We start from the raw sequence: 15,979 nt of genomic DNA, 5'->3' as shown, positions 1-15,979 counted from the left end.
TGACATAATTGGCGAGTCCAAACAGATTCATCTAAAGTGATTTATATCCAGGTTAGATGTGTCTTTAAAATCAAATGCAAAGGGGTATTCTACAGCTATTTCCACTAATTTTCTCATATCTGCTTCATATTTTTGTTGATATGTGGCTGGCACTCAGCTGCTGTGAGTGTGGATGAGCTGCACTGTAGTCCCCCCTCCTCCCCCGTCTCTCAGCAATGGTATGATCCTCGCTCAAGCAGCGCCTCCAATCCTCCGTCTGAAGGGCCAATTAATTTATTTCTGGTCAGAAAGTATCGCAGCTCGCCGAAAAGTCCCGCCGCTCTGTGTGTCTGTAGCACCTGAAAGAGGATCTGAACGAGTGCAAAGCTGGACCGGTACATAATGACCATGTACAAGAGGAAGCGTCGCAACCGCCGATGTAAGTTTACACGGCGTCATTAGGGGGGCTACGTGATGCGCGCGAGGACATTTTCTTTGTGCGGATGTCGCTCCATACAAGTTGCAAATATTGAGCTGTGATTCATGTTAAAAGATGCACCCAGCTTCTTTTTGACTGTGCATTGCCAATTTAAGTTTATAATTTAAACGCAGACAGTTTCAGTGAAAGTTAAAGGTAAAACCACAGCTGCTGCATCCTCTGTAATACTGTGTGTGTGTATATATATATATATATATATATATAGATATATACACATATATATATATATATCTTTCAACTTACCTAAGAGGAAGCCAAGTGACCTGCTGCATGCTGGCTGATTAGTGCTCACATTAGTTTGGAGAGCCATCCTTGCACCTGCTCTTGTGTCAGCTGTAATATATTCATTCAGCTCAAGTTAGCATACATTATCATGAGATGTGTCCACTCATCAAGGTTATGAGGTTGCTATTAATAACGAAAACAGTCATTTTAGGTGCAGCTCAGTTATGATCCATCACCTTATAGTGCCCTAAGAGATGTAAATTCTAATAGGCAGGTGCAGTTTCATGTGAAATGTGTCCTTGTTGGTGCTTCTGTATTGAACACACAGTTTGGTCTTTATTAATTACTTTACTCATATGGTGAGAAGGTGAAATGCTTGTCCTGATGTAACTTAGTCCATGGAATGAAGATGGTCCTAAATGCATGACTAATTGTAATAGTTGACAAAAGATCCATTAGTTAGCCTTTAGCCTATGCAAAAAAAGTCAATTATTACATAGCTGAAGCTTCCTAATGGTGCATATTTGCTGCTTTTGTTTGTCCTCTGTGGTCATAAACTGGCTGTCTTCAGGTTGTAGATTGTCAGTCAGACAAAACAAGCAATTTAGAGATGTCCCTTGATCTCAAAGCAGTAGTGACTGTGAAAAATTTTGGCTTCTCACTATTTGCTAACATTTTATGGACTGAATAAGAATTTCACTTAATCAGTGAACTGACTGTATAATCGGGATGACATCATGCATGCCTGGAGAACTAATTGTGCATGCTCTGATATTGAAAGCATATGGATGTTGTGCTTCACTAATTACTAGTCAGTTAAAGTGATGTTGGCAAAATATGCCACAAGTGCACACTCTCTACAATAAGGCTGCCATATTAACAAAAAAACAATCTTATTGCAATTATTTTGATAGATATATGGATAGATATTGTTATTGTGAAAGGAGTTGCTATTTTAGGGGACATTGTATTTTTTGCATATAATTTTCATGTAAAAAAAAAAGAAGATGATTCTATGCTTTTTGCTGGGGTTTGTACCAAACAAGCATGTTCCCAAATGTCCGCACTATGATTTGTAGGCTGTGACATCGCCATTGCACCACAATGCTTCATATTTAATGTTATGTTGTGTCACATTTTACAAATATTTAAAAAAGGTGCGGCTCCTGGGATTTTGATATTGCACTTGGCCATGTTGCAGTTTTTAGAATATTTTGATTTATTGTGCAGCCCCCTACAATCAGGCATACCTGACTGTAGAGTGTGAAACAGGAGAGCTGGCTTAATTTTCCTCTCTGCATCAGAGAAATTGCAAAACTACATTGTGCACCGCATGGGCTACAAATAGGCTGCAGTGTATGACTCTCTGGATGCACAGCTTGTTATATGGACAAGGTGGGAGGAAACCCAAATTTGGATGCCAAGCACAGAAAAGTCGGTGTTGAGAGACAGTGTGGGGCAAAAAATCCAGGTGCTCCTAAGCCGAAAAGCAGGGAGACACTAAAAACAAAAAAATGTTGGTATGGGCTCAAAATGGTGAAGATATGTTGGACTTTTGTCCATCAGCTGTCAGAGCACAGACTGCCAGTGGCTATAGACTGCAGGTCCAAGCTCATACTGTATGTTTTAAAAAATGGATAAAGTTGAAAAGTGCTTGGAAAATGTACACAGGATGCAATGTGCTGGCGTTGTATAGATGCACTTTAAACCGACAGGGCACAGGTGAAACCCTTAATTCAACAGTTAGCTTACTTTAAGCACCTTGGTTTCACTCCTACAGCTTGTTCTTCTTGCCATCAGTTAGTGTGGGATTTCAGCAGCATTTAATGCAGCTTCACCAGATCGATGGATGTGTGTGTGACATGTAACTCTGAAGAGGTTTCTGTAGGTGTAACTTTTGGGATGATCCATCTATAACGATTTATTATTTCTTTCTTAGCACCGGCAGCTCTTATTTTAAAATGTTCTCTGCAGCAGTGCTGCATGGATACAAAGAAAAAGCAACACAAGAAAAGCTTTTTACAATCAGTGATTGTTGCTTAATTAGAAAGTAATAGTGTAATAAAGATGTCTGTTCTGTTGTTCTGAATGCGCTGTGTAAAACACGTCCCTGATTGCCCATCTGGAATTCATCTTTTGTGCTTTGTTCTTTATCAAAAGGTGAACTCTGAGCCCGTGAGCGTGTTTACGCTGTTGCCTATTGTGATTAATTTAATTAGGAGACCTCTCTGGTTCTTTTTCTTGTGAGCACGCACTTGAGTATTTGAGTTGGAGTCCATAAATATTTAAGATTTTGCAGCTCAGGAATCTTCAGAGATCAAATGGGGTTCCAGCCCTCTGCACCAGCGGGATTTGCTCTCTCTGCATGTGTGTGTGTTATACACTTGTGCAGTATGTGTTTGTGCGATTTCATCTTCAAGCAGACTTTGAAAGGAAGTTTTTTTTTTTTGTATGATCATTTGCATGTTGCTTCATGTAGCTTAGACTTTTCTTTGCAGCTTTTTTTAGACATGTCGGCCTTCTTGTTTCACTTGCAGTTTTTGTCGTGATGGAGGGCTGCAGCGCATGACAAATGAATGTGTCTTTCTGTGCTGCAGATGTTCGTTTGTGGCTGTGTTTCTGTGCCGCTGATGGTGGAAGGCGAGGGGGGTTGTAAGGGGGTGCACAAGAGGCAGGCTGTTACATCTTCTGTCAGATGTCCTCCATGTATCTCAAGCCATGTGTCAAGGGCAGTCGTGTGAGTGTTTTTCTGCCTCCCAGACTCCACTTCTTTTCAGCTTAGCTCCATTTCGCCCAAATTTTCAGTTTGTATGTCCATGGGAGGGAATACAAATCACGCACAACACAATCCTTGGTGGAGCTGTTGGAGTCGGCTGCTCTGCTACTCTTGAATAAATCACAAGCAATTACAGAATATAATCCGTTCCAGATGCTTTAGTTGCCACCAAAGATGCAGTTGCTACAGTTTCAGTTGTGCCTCCACACTTTTCTTTTGACCTGGACAAGCAGCCGCATCACAATCCACTCTGTCCTGGAAATGTGATTGCATCTGTCAGAAAAGGACCCTAATGAGACTCCTCGATCGATGGTCGATGATGAAATAATGTGACACAGTTGTCACAAGATGTCGCTCCCCCCAGAGTTGCCGTCTCTTTCCCACCGGCAGCTTCACTTGCGTTTAGTGGAGCAAAGGCTTCTTGGACTGTTGCCAGGAGAAGCGCCAATCAGTGCGAAATAAAGACGAGCATTCAGTGACACACAAACGCTGACATCTGCACGCGTACGAGCGCGGATGCACGGAGAAAACACCAACAATGACACCTTATTATCCATATTCCTGTGTGCAATAAGCTTTTGGAGGGGAAAACTGTTGCAAAATGGCTGATTTGCGTGTGTGTGTGTGTGTGTGTGTGTGTGTGTGTTATTGTGAAGAAGCAGAATATTTAGAGCAACAGGCTTTGGTGAATGGCGTGTATTAATATTGGATATAATGTGCACAGTCGACGGATGGGTCTGCAGCAGTGAGGATGGTGAAATTAAGGTCTGCCAGGTGTCACGGTGAGCACACTAAAATAATTAGAGAACTTGTAACATCTCACTCTGTCTCTCCTCCCATCACGGCGCCCGTCTCTCACATGCACACCTATGCAGTGATGTGTAACATCTGCAAGGCCGGTTGCATCACATTATCATGCATGTAGGCCACGAATATGCCTGTCAAATTTCCCTCAATCAGTAATTCTCTTTATTTCCTGGTTTAAATGAAATATAAATGTCTTAAGCAGCATGATGTCAGAACAAGTCAAAAATTTCTGTTGTAGGTTCAACACTAACAAGGCCTATTTTTAGCAGTGAGGAAAGTCGAGGGCGATAACCTGATTATCGGCGTGATTGTTTCTCAGTGGAAACACTTGTTCTAAATGCTCATGTGGCTCCGACTGACTGCTAGGTGTTTGTTTTCATGCCTCGCTCCCCACCGCTAAGCCTCCCCGCCGTGCCATGTTCACCCGCCCCAGACGCCCGCGTTCTGAAGTGCATCATTGTTGACTGGCGCGAGACAGCTCGCTGGGTTTTACAGGTCACACAGAGGGATGTGATCTCAAACCGATGCCATGCCTTTATCTGTTGTGCCGGTGCCTGAAGGGGCCGGGGATTATGAGCTGATCCCCTCAGACTTTGGTCTATGCAGCCTCAGAGAGGCAGCGAGGCAGGGCGGCAGACTGAAAGTCACACTCGAGTGTTTACAGAGGAAGAGATGCTCCAGTTTTGTAATGGGATGTTCACAGAGATGTTGTAGTCACATGTAATGAAATGGCCGTTTAGTGAACTCTGGTCTGTATTATAGAGCAGAGGGATGAAGTGCGGATGTGAATCTTTTTTTTTTTTAGAGCCACTGGTTAATCTTTTTTTTTTTTGAGCCACTGGTTATTATTGTTAAGCTAGGGAAAGTGTGGAAAATTCTTACAACATAGAAGCAGAGATCGAGCAGGCAATTGGTAAATATTTTGATGAATTATCATTTATCCTTTTTTTTTTTTTTTAACAAAGTGCCAAAAATATGTTCTGGTCCCGATCTAAAAATGGAAACGAAATATATAGTATATATATATATATATATATAGTAACATTTGGTTTTCCTAGTTTTTTGTCATATAAAACTATTTTTTTTTTGTTTTTTTTATTGGTAGGATAAAGCAAACAATTTGAATATTTTAACTGAAGTGTTAGGAAATTGTACAATTCGATTTTATTTGACATTTCAGGGACCTAAAATGACCTTGTTAATACACGGGCAATGATATTAAAAACAATTCAACCCTATTTCCCCATGTTTTTGTGCCTTAAGTGACCAACAACTTTTGAAATTGATCCAGTGAGCGGATGTTCTGCAGTTGACAGTGGCGAAACGGGCTGCAATACAGCCAATCTGGGCATTGGTGCACCATCACTGTATGTCCATTAAAACAGTTTGTTTTTACTGCTGACAGGCTCAGATTGATGTTATAAGTGTCTGATAACATTATGGCAAGAATCCCTAAAGATACAGACCATTTACTTTTCAACCAGAAATTGCCCTGGTATAGCTATCCCACCAGACTCCATTTGAATAAGCAGTAAAGTTAGTCTGTATGGAGGCAGCATATTTTCACTTCTAACTGGGTGAATTAAGGGTTTATTTCAGCTAACCACAGTTGGTGATTGTTGGAACAATAGAAAAGCGAACCACGACGTTTTTTGTAAGTTTGATTTTCTTTTTGTTGACTTAAAATGAATTCTGTTTTACTTTGATAAAATTACTGCTAATATAAATGTAGTCTTGTTGTGGAATAGCAATTTTGGGGCTGTTTCTGGGTTAAACAAAAAATCTCTCTCTCTTTATAGAAAGTATCCCTACAGAGATTGATACTAAGATAAAAACGCAAGTCTGTCAGTAGCAATAACCAACACTTTTCGTGGATGTAAACTGATGTTGCACAAAAGCTTCAGGCAGTTGTTATTCCTAGTAGTAAGTTAGACACAAAAAAATAGGGTCCAGATTTAAGAATACAGGAGAGACCTTTTAAATTTGCAAAGGAAAAAAAATCAAAGGTCTCTTACTTTTTAGGGCAGAAATGAGGCTCATTTCTGTTTGCTGTTATTGTAAATCGAACCTCATCTGTGGGTTTTGGACTAATGGTCGAACAAAACAAGCTATTCTGAAGACTTCCTGTGGAACTTGTGACACTTTCTTTCTCTTTCTTGCAGTCTTTTATTAAAAATGTTGTGAATGAAGTGTAAGGCCTGACTCAGCATTGAGCAGGAAGGCTTTTAGAAGTCTTTAAGAATTCACTGTGAATGGCAGATTTTTGTAATTCTCTCTGAGATTTTGAGGAAATCTGTCAATTAAGTCACCGTATTGCAGGAATGAATTTCCAGAGAAGAAAGGATGAAAGGCATATCTGGCGTTTTATGATGTAGCACACCAGTGAGGGGCCTTGCCTACAGGTCATGATGCAAAGTGTTGGGTAAGATGCAGCAATTCCTTCATCTCAGACCTCCTGCCTCCCATACACACCAGTCCAGCTTTTCAATTCAAACCAGGCGTTCTTGCATAAGACCCCCAAACTGAAGCTGATGAAATTTCCACATGCCTACCTGTCCCTCCTGCACGTCCATCACCTGCTTGATTCACCTCCTTTACTCCCTTTATGTCTCTATGTCTATGTCTGTCCTGCTGAGGAGCAATTTGCATGATTAGTGACTTTCTTCCATTAATTAAGACATTGGGGAGAGTTTCTTGTTCCATATGGAGATGATCGGCAGCTCCTTCTGTGTCTCGCGCTCTGGCTGCTTTTCTTTCTCTGTCTATGCTTTTTATACTTTATCTCATCAAATAGACAGTTTGCGTTTGCGAGGACACAGGAATGAAATGAAAGAAAACAAAATACTAAAACATTTGTTGGGTCTGAGTTCTCAAATAGAAGGATTTTGTGTTTTATAATGTTGTGAATTGAATCTCAACAAAACGTTTTTTGTTTTTTTTTTTGAAGATTCCTTTTTGGGAACTTATGATTAGCATTTGTCACACTTATCTTTTAGTGTCTTTAAAAGATTAAACAATTAAATGAATGAATAAAGGATACTGAGACTGCTGGGCCAATATCTAAGCAAGCAACACATTGTGGAATATGTGTACATTATCTGTTGCAAATTTCAGATGTTGCAAATAATATCTTAGGAAAAGGATAAAGGACATTTGGAGCTCAAACAAGTATAACATGTTTATTATCACATGTGACAAAGAAGAGGCTAAAATCTTCTCAAAATTTTTGAGAAGCTGCAACCTGCATGAGTTTAGTATTCTTGTGTGGAAAAATTACTGATGCAGTTTACTGATTATTATAATATTTGCATATTAATTTATTTTGGTGTTGATGAATTAATAAAACAACTTATCGTTTCAGCTCTAATGTAGTCTTTTCATCGCAAAATTATATTGTCATGATTCAGTTGTCCTCAGACAAGTCCTCCATCGGCGTCTCCAGTCATTTTGACCCTCTGTGCGTCTGGCTAGCTCGCCACTTTCTGCTCCTGCGTCTTTCTTAAGGACATTCTTGTATGTTGATGTGGGACATCCTTGGGAACAATGTCTGTGCACCCAGTTTGAAAGAGTCTGAATAAGTAACAGATAGAAAAAAGAAATAACCAACAGAACACTTTCGCTGACCTCCATGCTGCTTTCTACTGTCAACAAACACTGTTGTACAGTGTATTTGCGCTGTTGAACATGACACACCAGAAAACAAACAGAAAGGCATAGCCATCTGCTGGCAAGTGAAAAGGAGTCTGTTGCTTGTTTTTGCGGGGTTTTCAAAAAAAAAGCATATCAATCAAATCTTCAGTCCAGTTTTATTTATGTAGCACCTCTCAAATAAATCAAATGCAGCTCAAAGTGCTTCACAGTTTAATTGAAGAAACAAAAACAAGAACAAAATAGGAAATAAGCAAAAATGGATCTTAATAAATAGAATAAGTATAAATCATAAAGTTGTGATAGTAAGACTCAACATAAAGGCCAGACTTTTTATTAAGGTTTTTTAAGGTTTTTTGTTTCTAACTATCAGTATTTCCAGCTCCTCTCAGGTCCTCCGGCAGGCTGCTCCAGTGTTTTGGAGCTTAATGGCTAAAAGCAGAATCACCATATGTGCGCTGATTGAGGGTTATTGGTGGTTGTTTACACTTTTTAACAGCGTCTCAGTGATCCAATTGCCTAAGAACCAAGTATAAATACAGAAGGGTCTTAGAGTAAATTAAAGGAGATGACCTTCGTATTTTGAAACTGTCCCAACTTAATGTGAAAGAATACAATATGTAAACTCTAATTTTGAATTCGAACATAAAAATGAATAAAGCCACCTCACTTCACCTTGAACTTTGTTCCTTGACTCTCCTGAGTAGCCCTGTTTGATGTTTGATCTTCAGAGGTTCAAGAAGAGCACCTTTGATATGCAGATAGCCCCTCTGTCTCCTCGCCACTCTTTGCCATATAATTAGACAAAGGGCGTCCACACAGCGTTGTCCTGCTGTGACTCATATGTTGTCGAGAGGCGTCGGTAAACAAGCTGATTTCTCTCATTGTTAAGAGGAAACGGACATTTTAGTTTGAAAGGGTAGCAGCGTCTTGTGACCTTGGTTTTTAGGAACGGGAAAAAAGAGGCTGAAGTTTGAGAGTGAAGTGAATGAAATGTGAGGTCTGATTCAGCGTGGATCAGTTTGATTGGCTGTGAATGGCAGATTTGATTGTAATTCAGTCTGAGATTTGGGGGAAATCTGTCCATTAAGTTGTCAGTTTATACCTGCAATATGGCTTTTATCTGAGATAAATCAGAGAGGAAAGGAGTTTCATGGTGCCCAAACCAGCCAGGGCCTCGCCTACAGGTCATGATGCACAGCGTTGGGTAAGGTGCCGCAATTCCTTCATCTTCCTCACGAACCCGTCCAGACCAAAAAGCCGAAGCTGATGAAATTTCCCACATCCCAACAGTACTGTGACTGTACCTGTCCCCCCTGTCGTCCATCACCTGCTTGACTCAGCTCCTTCATCCCTTCATGTCTCTTTTCTTATGTCTCTCCCGCTGAGGAGCAATTTGCATGATTAGATACTTTGTTCCATTAATTAAGACATTAGGGAGATTGTCGCCAGAGTTTCTCGTTCCATGAGGGGATGATCGGCAGCTCCCTCTGTGTCCCGCGCTCTCATTCTTCCTCTTTCTCCGACTCTGCCTTTTAATGTTTATCTCATCAAATAGACAGTTGGCGTTTCCGTGTTCTTTTCATTTCATTCTCCTCTCTGCGCAAAAAAGAAGAAAAGTGACAGTGGTAGAGCCATCAGCTGTGGTCTGTGGGGAATTTTCAGAAAAGAAAAGAACGCATTTCTCATTCCTTGAAGGTCCTCGCTGATGCGTCTGAAAGGGAGTTTATTGCAGTCAATCACCAGGTCGCTGTGCTGCACGCCTGCGATATGACTCAAAGGGCGACACGGAGGCTTTTTAGGTAATCAGAAGGGGGAAAAAAAATTGTTAACTTGATGGTGACAGGGTGTTTTAGGTTTGCAAGATTGCCCTGTAAATTAAATATCACAGGTCTCATCCCTTTGACATGTCCTTCAAGTGACGTCTTTTCTGATTTTTTCTTTTAATTAATTTATCAATGGCTCCGTGCATTGAAACATGTGGGGCTTACAGGTAATAGAATAATACTGAAGGTTTATGCCATGGCCAGCAGTTTTATATATTGTAATTATCTGAACTGATGGTGTGTTTTTATCATCATCAGTTTGTCTCTCATACCACACTGAAAACCTATGAGCCTTAGCCTTGCTGCCTTGGATGCTGCTATTGTAAAAAAGCTATTTAGTGGTGTGTATGAATTCCGAACACTTTGTACCACAAGCTTTAAAAACCTGCATGTTGGCTTTTAACGATGTAGTCACTATAATAAGGGCTTTTCAATGCAATTCTTCCTTGCTTTTCATGTTTATGGCATTTTTGGAATGCCTAGATTTCCAACACAAGTTTTTGACCTGCGTTTGATCAAGCAACCAGTCATCTCTCTCTTTTATAACTTTGCAGCACCAGGACCAGAGTATGGTGCCATTGTTGTCAAATTCATTGAAAATTACCCATAATACAAATTCATTTAAGCTAAAAGTTATATAGGAATTTATATTCACTTAAGCCACCAAACTTGGACATCTCAACAACTTTTGGATGGATTGCTTTAAAATTTTGTACAAACATTTATGATCTACAGAGGATAAATCCTACTGAAATTGGTGATCTCCTTCTTTTCCTTCAGCACCACCAAAATATCATAGTTTCTACTTATTCTGCAAAATATATCAGCAACCACTGAATAGATTGGCACAAAATGTACTGGGGACAATTTAGGGCTGCCCCCTGAAAGTTGGAGACTCGAATCATCAGTAGGAGACCCCTCAGTTAGCTGAGATTGCCATTGCCGTTTTGGTCCCCAGATTTAACTGTGGAGTGGGAGCTCTTGACTTTGTGCTTTCCTTGGGAGTTGCGAACATACAGGCAGCAGCACAGAGGAGACAGAGACATCATCATAAGGTTAAAAAGAAGTGAATTTACAACTCACATTCTCTGGCATGTGCGTCACAACACCGCTAGACGTTGGTTACTGTATTACGTGAATGGCGCTGTCACACTAGATTTCCTGGAAGCCCATTCAAACTTTAAAACTTTGTATTGTGGAAGATTTTTATTGAACAGCCGAATCTAATTCGACGAACAGCCCTAGGACATTGATGAATCCCAAATATGTACATTGCAGTTCCAAAGTTTGGAATCACCTTTCATATTGATGTTTTTATTCTTTCCTTTAATAATGGCAATTTTAACTTTTGTTTTTTGTTAACTTTTGTTTGTATTGTTCTTCATGTTCTAGTGTTGTCACAATACTGAAATTTCTAAAAAAAAAAAAAAAAAGAAAAAGCTGGTATTTGTGTATTGATACTGCAGAAAATAAGTATTGGAAATGTTATAAATAATCAGAAGAATCTATGTTTTAATAAATGTATATTTTTTGACAATACTACCATTGGACAAATCAGAACTTATTCTGCAAATCCTTTACACAAAATAAAATCTATTTGTAATGATGGCTTTGTACAACATACAAACATGAAGACTATTAAAAAATGTACAGTTGTTCTCTCAGCGATCTTGCCGTGACCAAACAGACTTTTGTGGCAGGCAATTCCAAACATTTAAACTTTGATAATCTCCTGACATTTCATCTAGCGTCACCAGCACGTCGAAATTTTAATTAGTTCCATACTTCGGTTTCTGAGTAAAATACTTACAAATCAGAAAATGAACAGAACTTCTGGAATCGTGGATGCCTAAAATATCTTCCAACTCACCATGTTACTCTTTTTCATTTTGACACAGTAGTTTCTCAGAATGCTCTTTTGGGTAAAAAGCATTCCTAAAATACTGACTCATTATCAAAGACTTTTCTCAAGCACATCATATCATGTCAAAAAATCAGCCAGCTCTACTACAGCAGTGAGTTTATTGTTTGTCTTTAAGGAAAGCCTGCTTATTTTTCTCTGTATGAGGGCCCAGACATATTTAAGGTGATAATTGACTCACATCAAATGTTGTTATAGTGTCTGTGCTGCAACACAGCAGGTGTCCAAACACGTAATTTGCAGCAGCAGAAACCAACAAGATTCAGCTGGGTTTTGGTTGCTGGGTTTTCTGTAACTGCTGAGAAAAAAGTGACGTAAAAGCAAGGGAGTCTGGCATGCAGATTATTGCTTTTTGTGTGCTTTCACTTACACTGTTAGGGTTATTTGGTGTAGTTTTGGTCTAACTCAAATTTCTTCTCTCGATGTAATGCAGTTTAAATGTTGTTTTAGCTTCATTATGGCTGACTGCATCGATACACAGTCTGCCATTTGTTTGGATAATGTTCCCTGCATTATATGTGAGCCATTGTTTGCATGATTCTTTTAAATGAATCTAAAATAAGAACCATAAATTGCATTCATTCTTTTTGCAGCAGAATGCTAAGACGTCTGTCTTTTCTGTCATCACATCGTGACATTATGTAACCATACCTTAGGTGCCGTGCAATCTTAGTATTTTACCATGATTGCGCTGTAATTTCCCCGGGAATGATAATAATAATGGCCACGGGAGATCGTTGTTTGCATAACTTTGTATATATCAATCTAAAATCAAAACCATAATAGCTAGAATATTCACTGTATTTACTGCAGAAAGCTAAGGCTTCTGTCTTCTGTTTCATTATGATTTATGCTTGTAATGACGTCACTGGCCTACGTTACCTTCGGTGAAAAATGTGCAGTGGCGCCAGAGGAATGAATGATGAAACCTTTACTACCTCTTCGTACTCTGCTCATAGAAATCAGTATATCTCAAAAAATAACTTAAATAACTTAGGGAGTGTTTAGAAATGCTTTATATTTCTGCATTTAAACATCCTTTGGATCAGTAGTTTTTGTATTTTTTTTTTTTAAATCTGATCTGATTTTTGTATTATTTTTATTGGCACAGTTTCAGTGGTTTATTAACTTTATAGCTTAGCCTGTACAGATTTTAGGCAAGGCAAGGCAAGGCAAGTTTATTTGTATAGCACATTTCAGCAACAAGGCAATTCGAGGTGCTTCACACAGAACATTGAAATACAACAACAGGGGGGAAAAGAAACACATTTAAAACATTATAAAAGAAGCATGTAAAAGGTGATTAAAGACAGCAAGTAGGAAAACAACAGATAAAACCCAAAAATGTAAAAACACATATATTAAAATAAGAGTTGCAGTGCAGAGTTTCGAAGGAAAATATAAAATTTAAAAAGTAAAAAGCCTTTTAGTCAAAGGCAGCAGTGAACAGGTGAGTCTTTAACCTTGACTTAAAAGAACTCAGACTCTCAGCAGACCTGATATTTTCTGGTAGTTTGTTCCAGATATACGGAGCATAGAAACTGAATGCTGATTCTCCATGTTTAGTTCTGACTTTTGGAACACAGAGCAGAAATGCTTTAGTGATTTGAAGCATTTGAAAATACTCCAATAAATGACATCACAATAAGCAAAAGTACCAATGCAGGCACTGGTGGGCCATTTCTATCGCAGAGTTCAAAGGGTTCTGCAAAATGAGCTTTTGAAAGCTGAGTGATTGGAGTGTCAAAATTAATATAGCATAGAGTTATAGCTGATGAGAGCAGCGTCTTGCAGGAGACTTACATTTTTTGGGAATCTGCCCTTCTGCCCGTCTTCCAACACTCTGCCAACACTAATACAAAGAGGTTCTTTGGCTGACGTGACACAATCTATCCGTCTCTCCTTCTCTCTGACCTTGCGGTGACCCCTGCCATCCGTGCTTGTTAGCCTACCTCTGAAGCCTCAGGGCTATTAGCTGGTCTTCCCTCCTCTGTTTGTGAGAGGAGAAAAGGTAGACCGTAAAATCTGAGAGCCAGCGAGATGAGAAAATTACAGTCTGATTTGTTGTGGCTTCAGCAGGAGCAGCAGTTTTTTTTGGCTGCTCCAGCAGTTCATTCATATTCCTTCCAGGATTAAAAGGTGTCTTCCTGTTCCCTGCATCCTCACAAGACTCACCTCTCCTTATGTTTTCGGGCCCTGTTGATTTTCACAGGAGTACTTTCTCATCCCAGCGATTCCCCCCTGCAATGTGTTGGCATATGGCTGAGTTTATAGCCTTGATTTATTCAAAGCCTCGTCTTCTATTGCTCGGCTGCTATTCATCCCTTGCTAATGAAAGGAGGGGAGAAATGAGACTTGCAAAGCTTTGGTTGTCGGCACAGGTGTCGGATAGAGAAGGGCCCACAGGTGATGCTCGGCGCTGAAATGTCTCATAATGAGCTTCCTCAGTGAGCACTGAGACAGAGGGAGAAAATATGGGGATGTGAGAGAAAGTGACGGATGGCAAGGTGGAGTTAGATACGGTCTTGTGCGAGTGAAAAGAAGGTGTGGAAAGAGAGGGGAAAGAAGAGAGAGAAAGAGATGTTGAGGGATGGGTTGAGGCTGAGGGCAGAACAGGAAGCATGAGCAAGAGTAGTCTGAGGGAGACAGAGATGTAAGGCAACAAATGAGACCAATAAAGCACATAGGCAGGCTGCTTCGGGGAGTCACGGATCCTTGTTTTCTTGACAGAGGAACACAGGTCTGTCCTCAGTGATTACTTACGCTCTGTGGCTCTGTCTTTCCACTGCAATTTACCTCCAGAACCTTTTCCCCTCCCTAATTCCTCAACCAATAACAGTGCTACCTTTAAATATTTACACTGGGTTGTGTTTGTTTCAGTATCTATGGACAGACGGACACCCTCCTGCTCCGAGAGATAGAAAAGTCAAGCTAGGAGTCGAACTCAAGCATATCTATAAATAATTTCACGGCTGCAAAATTCAAATTGCATCATGTGTATGTTTGCAGCTGCAAGGTCGAGGCCTTTTGTTTTAGCTGCTGCCCATATAAAGCAGTGCAACAGACCTGAAAACCCCCTCGTTCAGCACCACGGACAGCTCCGCGCCTGTCCCTGCAGATCGAGCACACAAACCGGTGCTGCCACAGGGTTCCCGCTGATCCTTAAAAGGTGTTAAAAGGCATTCATTAATCCCAAAAAAAAGTCCATACTTGGTATCAAAATGACTTAAATTAATCCTTCAAAAGTCTGAAATGCTCAGTCTGTTCATAAACCAAATACATACGTTTATGATAATTGCATATATACATTGTCTTCCATGTGTTTCACTCAAAAAAGGGTTTTATTTCAACATTTGATGTAGATGTTCTAACTTTTTCACTGGACAAAAGAAATTTTATGCCGATTTATTTTTAAGTTTTATGTTTCAGCTTTGGTTATTAGAAAAAAAAGTCTTTAACTTCACTCTGAGTGGCATTAAAAAAACTGTCTTAAACTGTCTTAAATCTAACTTACCTCAAGCTCCAGGAACCCTGTACAAACCAGGGATGTCCCCATCATCTTTACCCGGTCATTTGATATTGATTATCTGCCAATAACTAGTCCCAACCTGATACTTGTATTTACTTGATAATACAGCTGCACAGTGCATACTACATAAGTATGTTAAAGTTATTGAAATTATTCTAGTATATATATTACAATTCCAATAAGTGCAGCATTTCTTTTTTTATTAAATAACAGTAAGTAAACAAAAACATAATGTCTTTAGAAATAGCTCTCAACTCCACTTAGTGTAGCATTGTAATTACATTACAGAACACGAAAAATGAGTAAAATAATCACAATTCCACTCCAAAGTCATGTTATAGCTTAACTTAAACATTCCCAGTCACAACAAATAAAAATCAATCACAAATCTGCTTATTACAGTATTATAGTAAAACACCAAAATTGGTGTAGCAGCTTTAGTTTACATGAAAAAGAAAATCAGTTTCTACTTATTGGAGTAGCAGCATTACAGTAAAACTGGAAACTCTGCTGCAAACAGTGCTCTCCGTCAGATCAATTAAACAAGACATTGATTGGGGACATCCCTACTACAAACTAATGGGAAAGAGGAGAATAACTGAATAAAGAACACAGATTTGGTCCCTGACACAGCGTACTTCTCATTCATACCAAACTCAGTCCTCAGTGCTGCAGAGGTACAAAACGTTCAGCTAAAAGCTGCATCAGAGATAATCCTCAACAGCACGTCTTGCAATTAGTTCCTCTTAGGCCCTCTTCACACAAACTG

The 15,979-nt window shown here is 39.6% G+C and overlaps 1 protein-coding gene across 2 annotated transcripts in view; it reads left to right on the top strand.

The window, feature by feature from the left end:
- The first annotated feature begins 241 nt into the window (after positions 1 to 241).
- LOC121960715 (RNA-binding Raly-like protein) overlaps positions 242 to 15,979 on the top strand; it is a 38,929-nt gene continuing 23,191 nt past the window's right edge. For both annotated transcript variants that reach the window (XM_042510550.1, XM_042510549.1), the window contains exon 1: positions 242 to 418. In XM_042510550.1, coding sequence (XP_042366484.1) covers positions 382 to 418 — 37 coding nt within the window. In that variant the 5' untranslated portion in view covers positions 242 to 381. The remainder of the gene's footprint in view (positions 419 to 15,979) is intronic.

The sequence above is a fragment of the Plectropomus leopardus genome, chromosome 21, assembly GCF_008729295.1.
Source record: "Plectropomus leopardus isolate mb chromosome 21, YSFRI_Pleo_2.0, whole genome shotgun sequence".
Classification (NCBI taxonomy): Eukaryota; Metazoa; Chordata; class Actinopteri; order Perciformes; family Serranidae; genus Plectropomus; species Plectropomus leopardus.
This window is presented reverse-complemented; position numbering and strand designations above follow the sequence as displayed.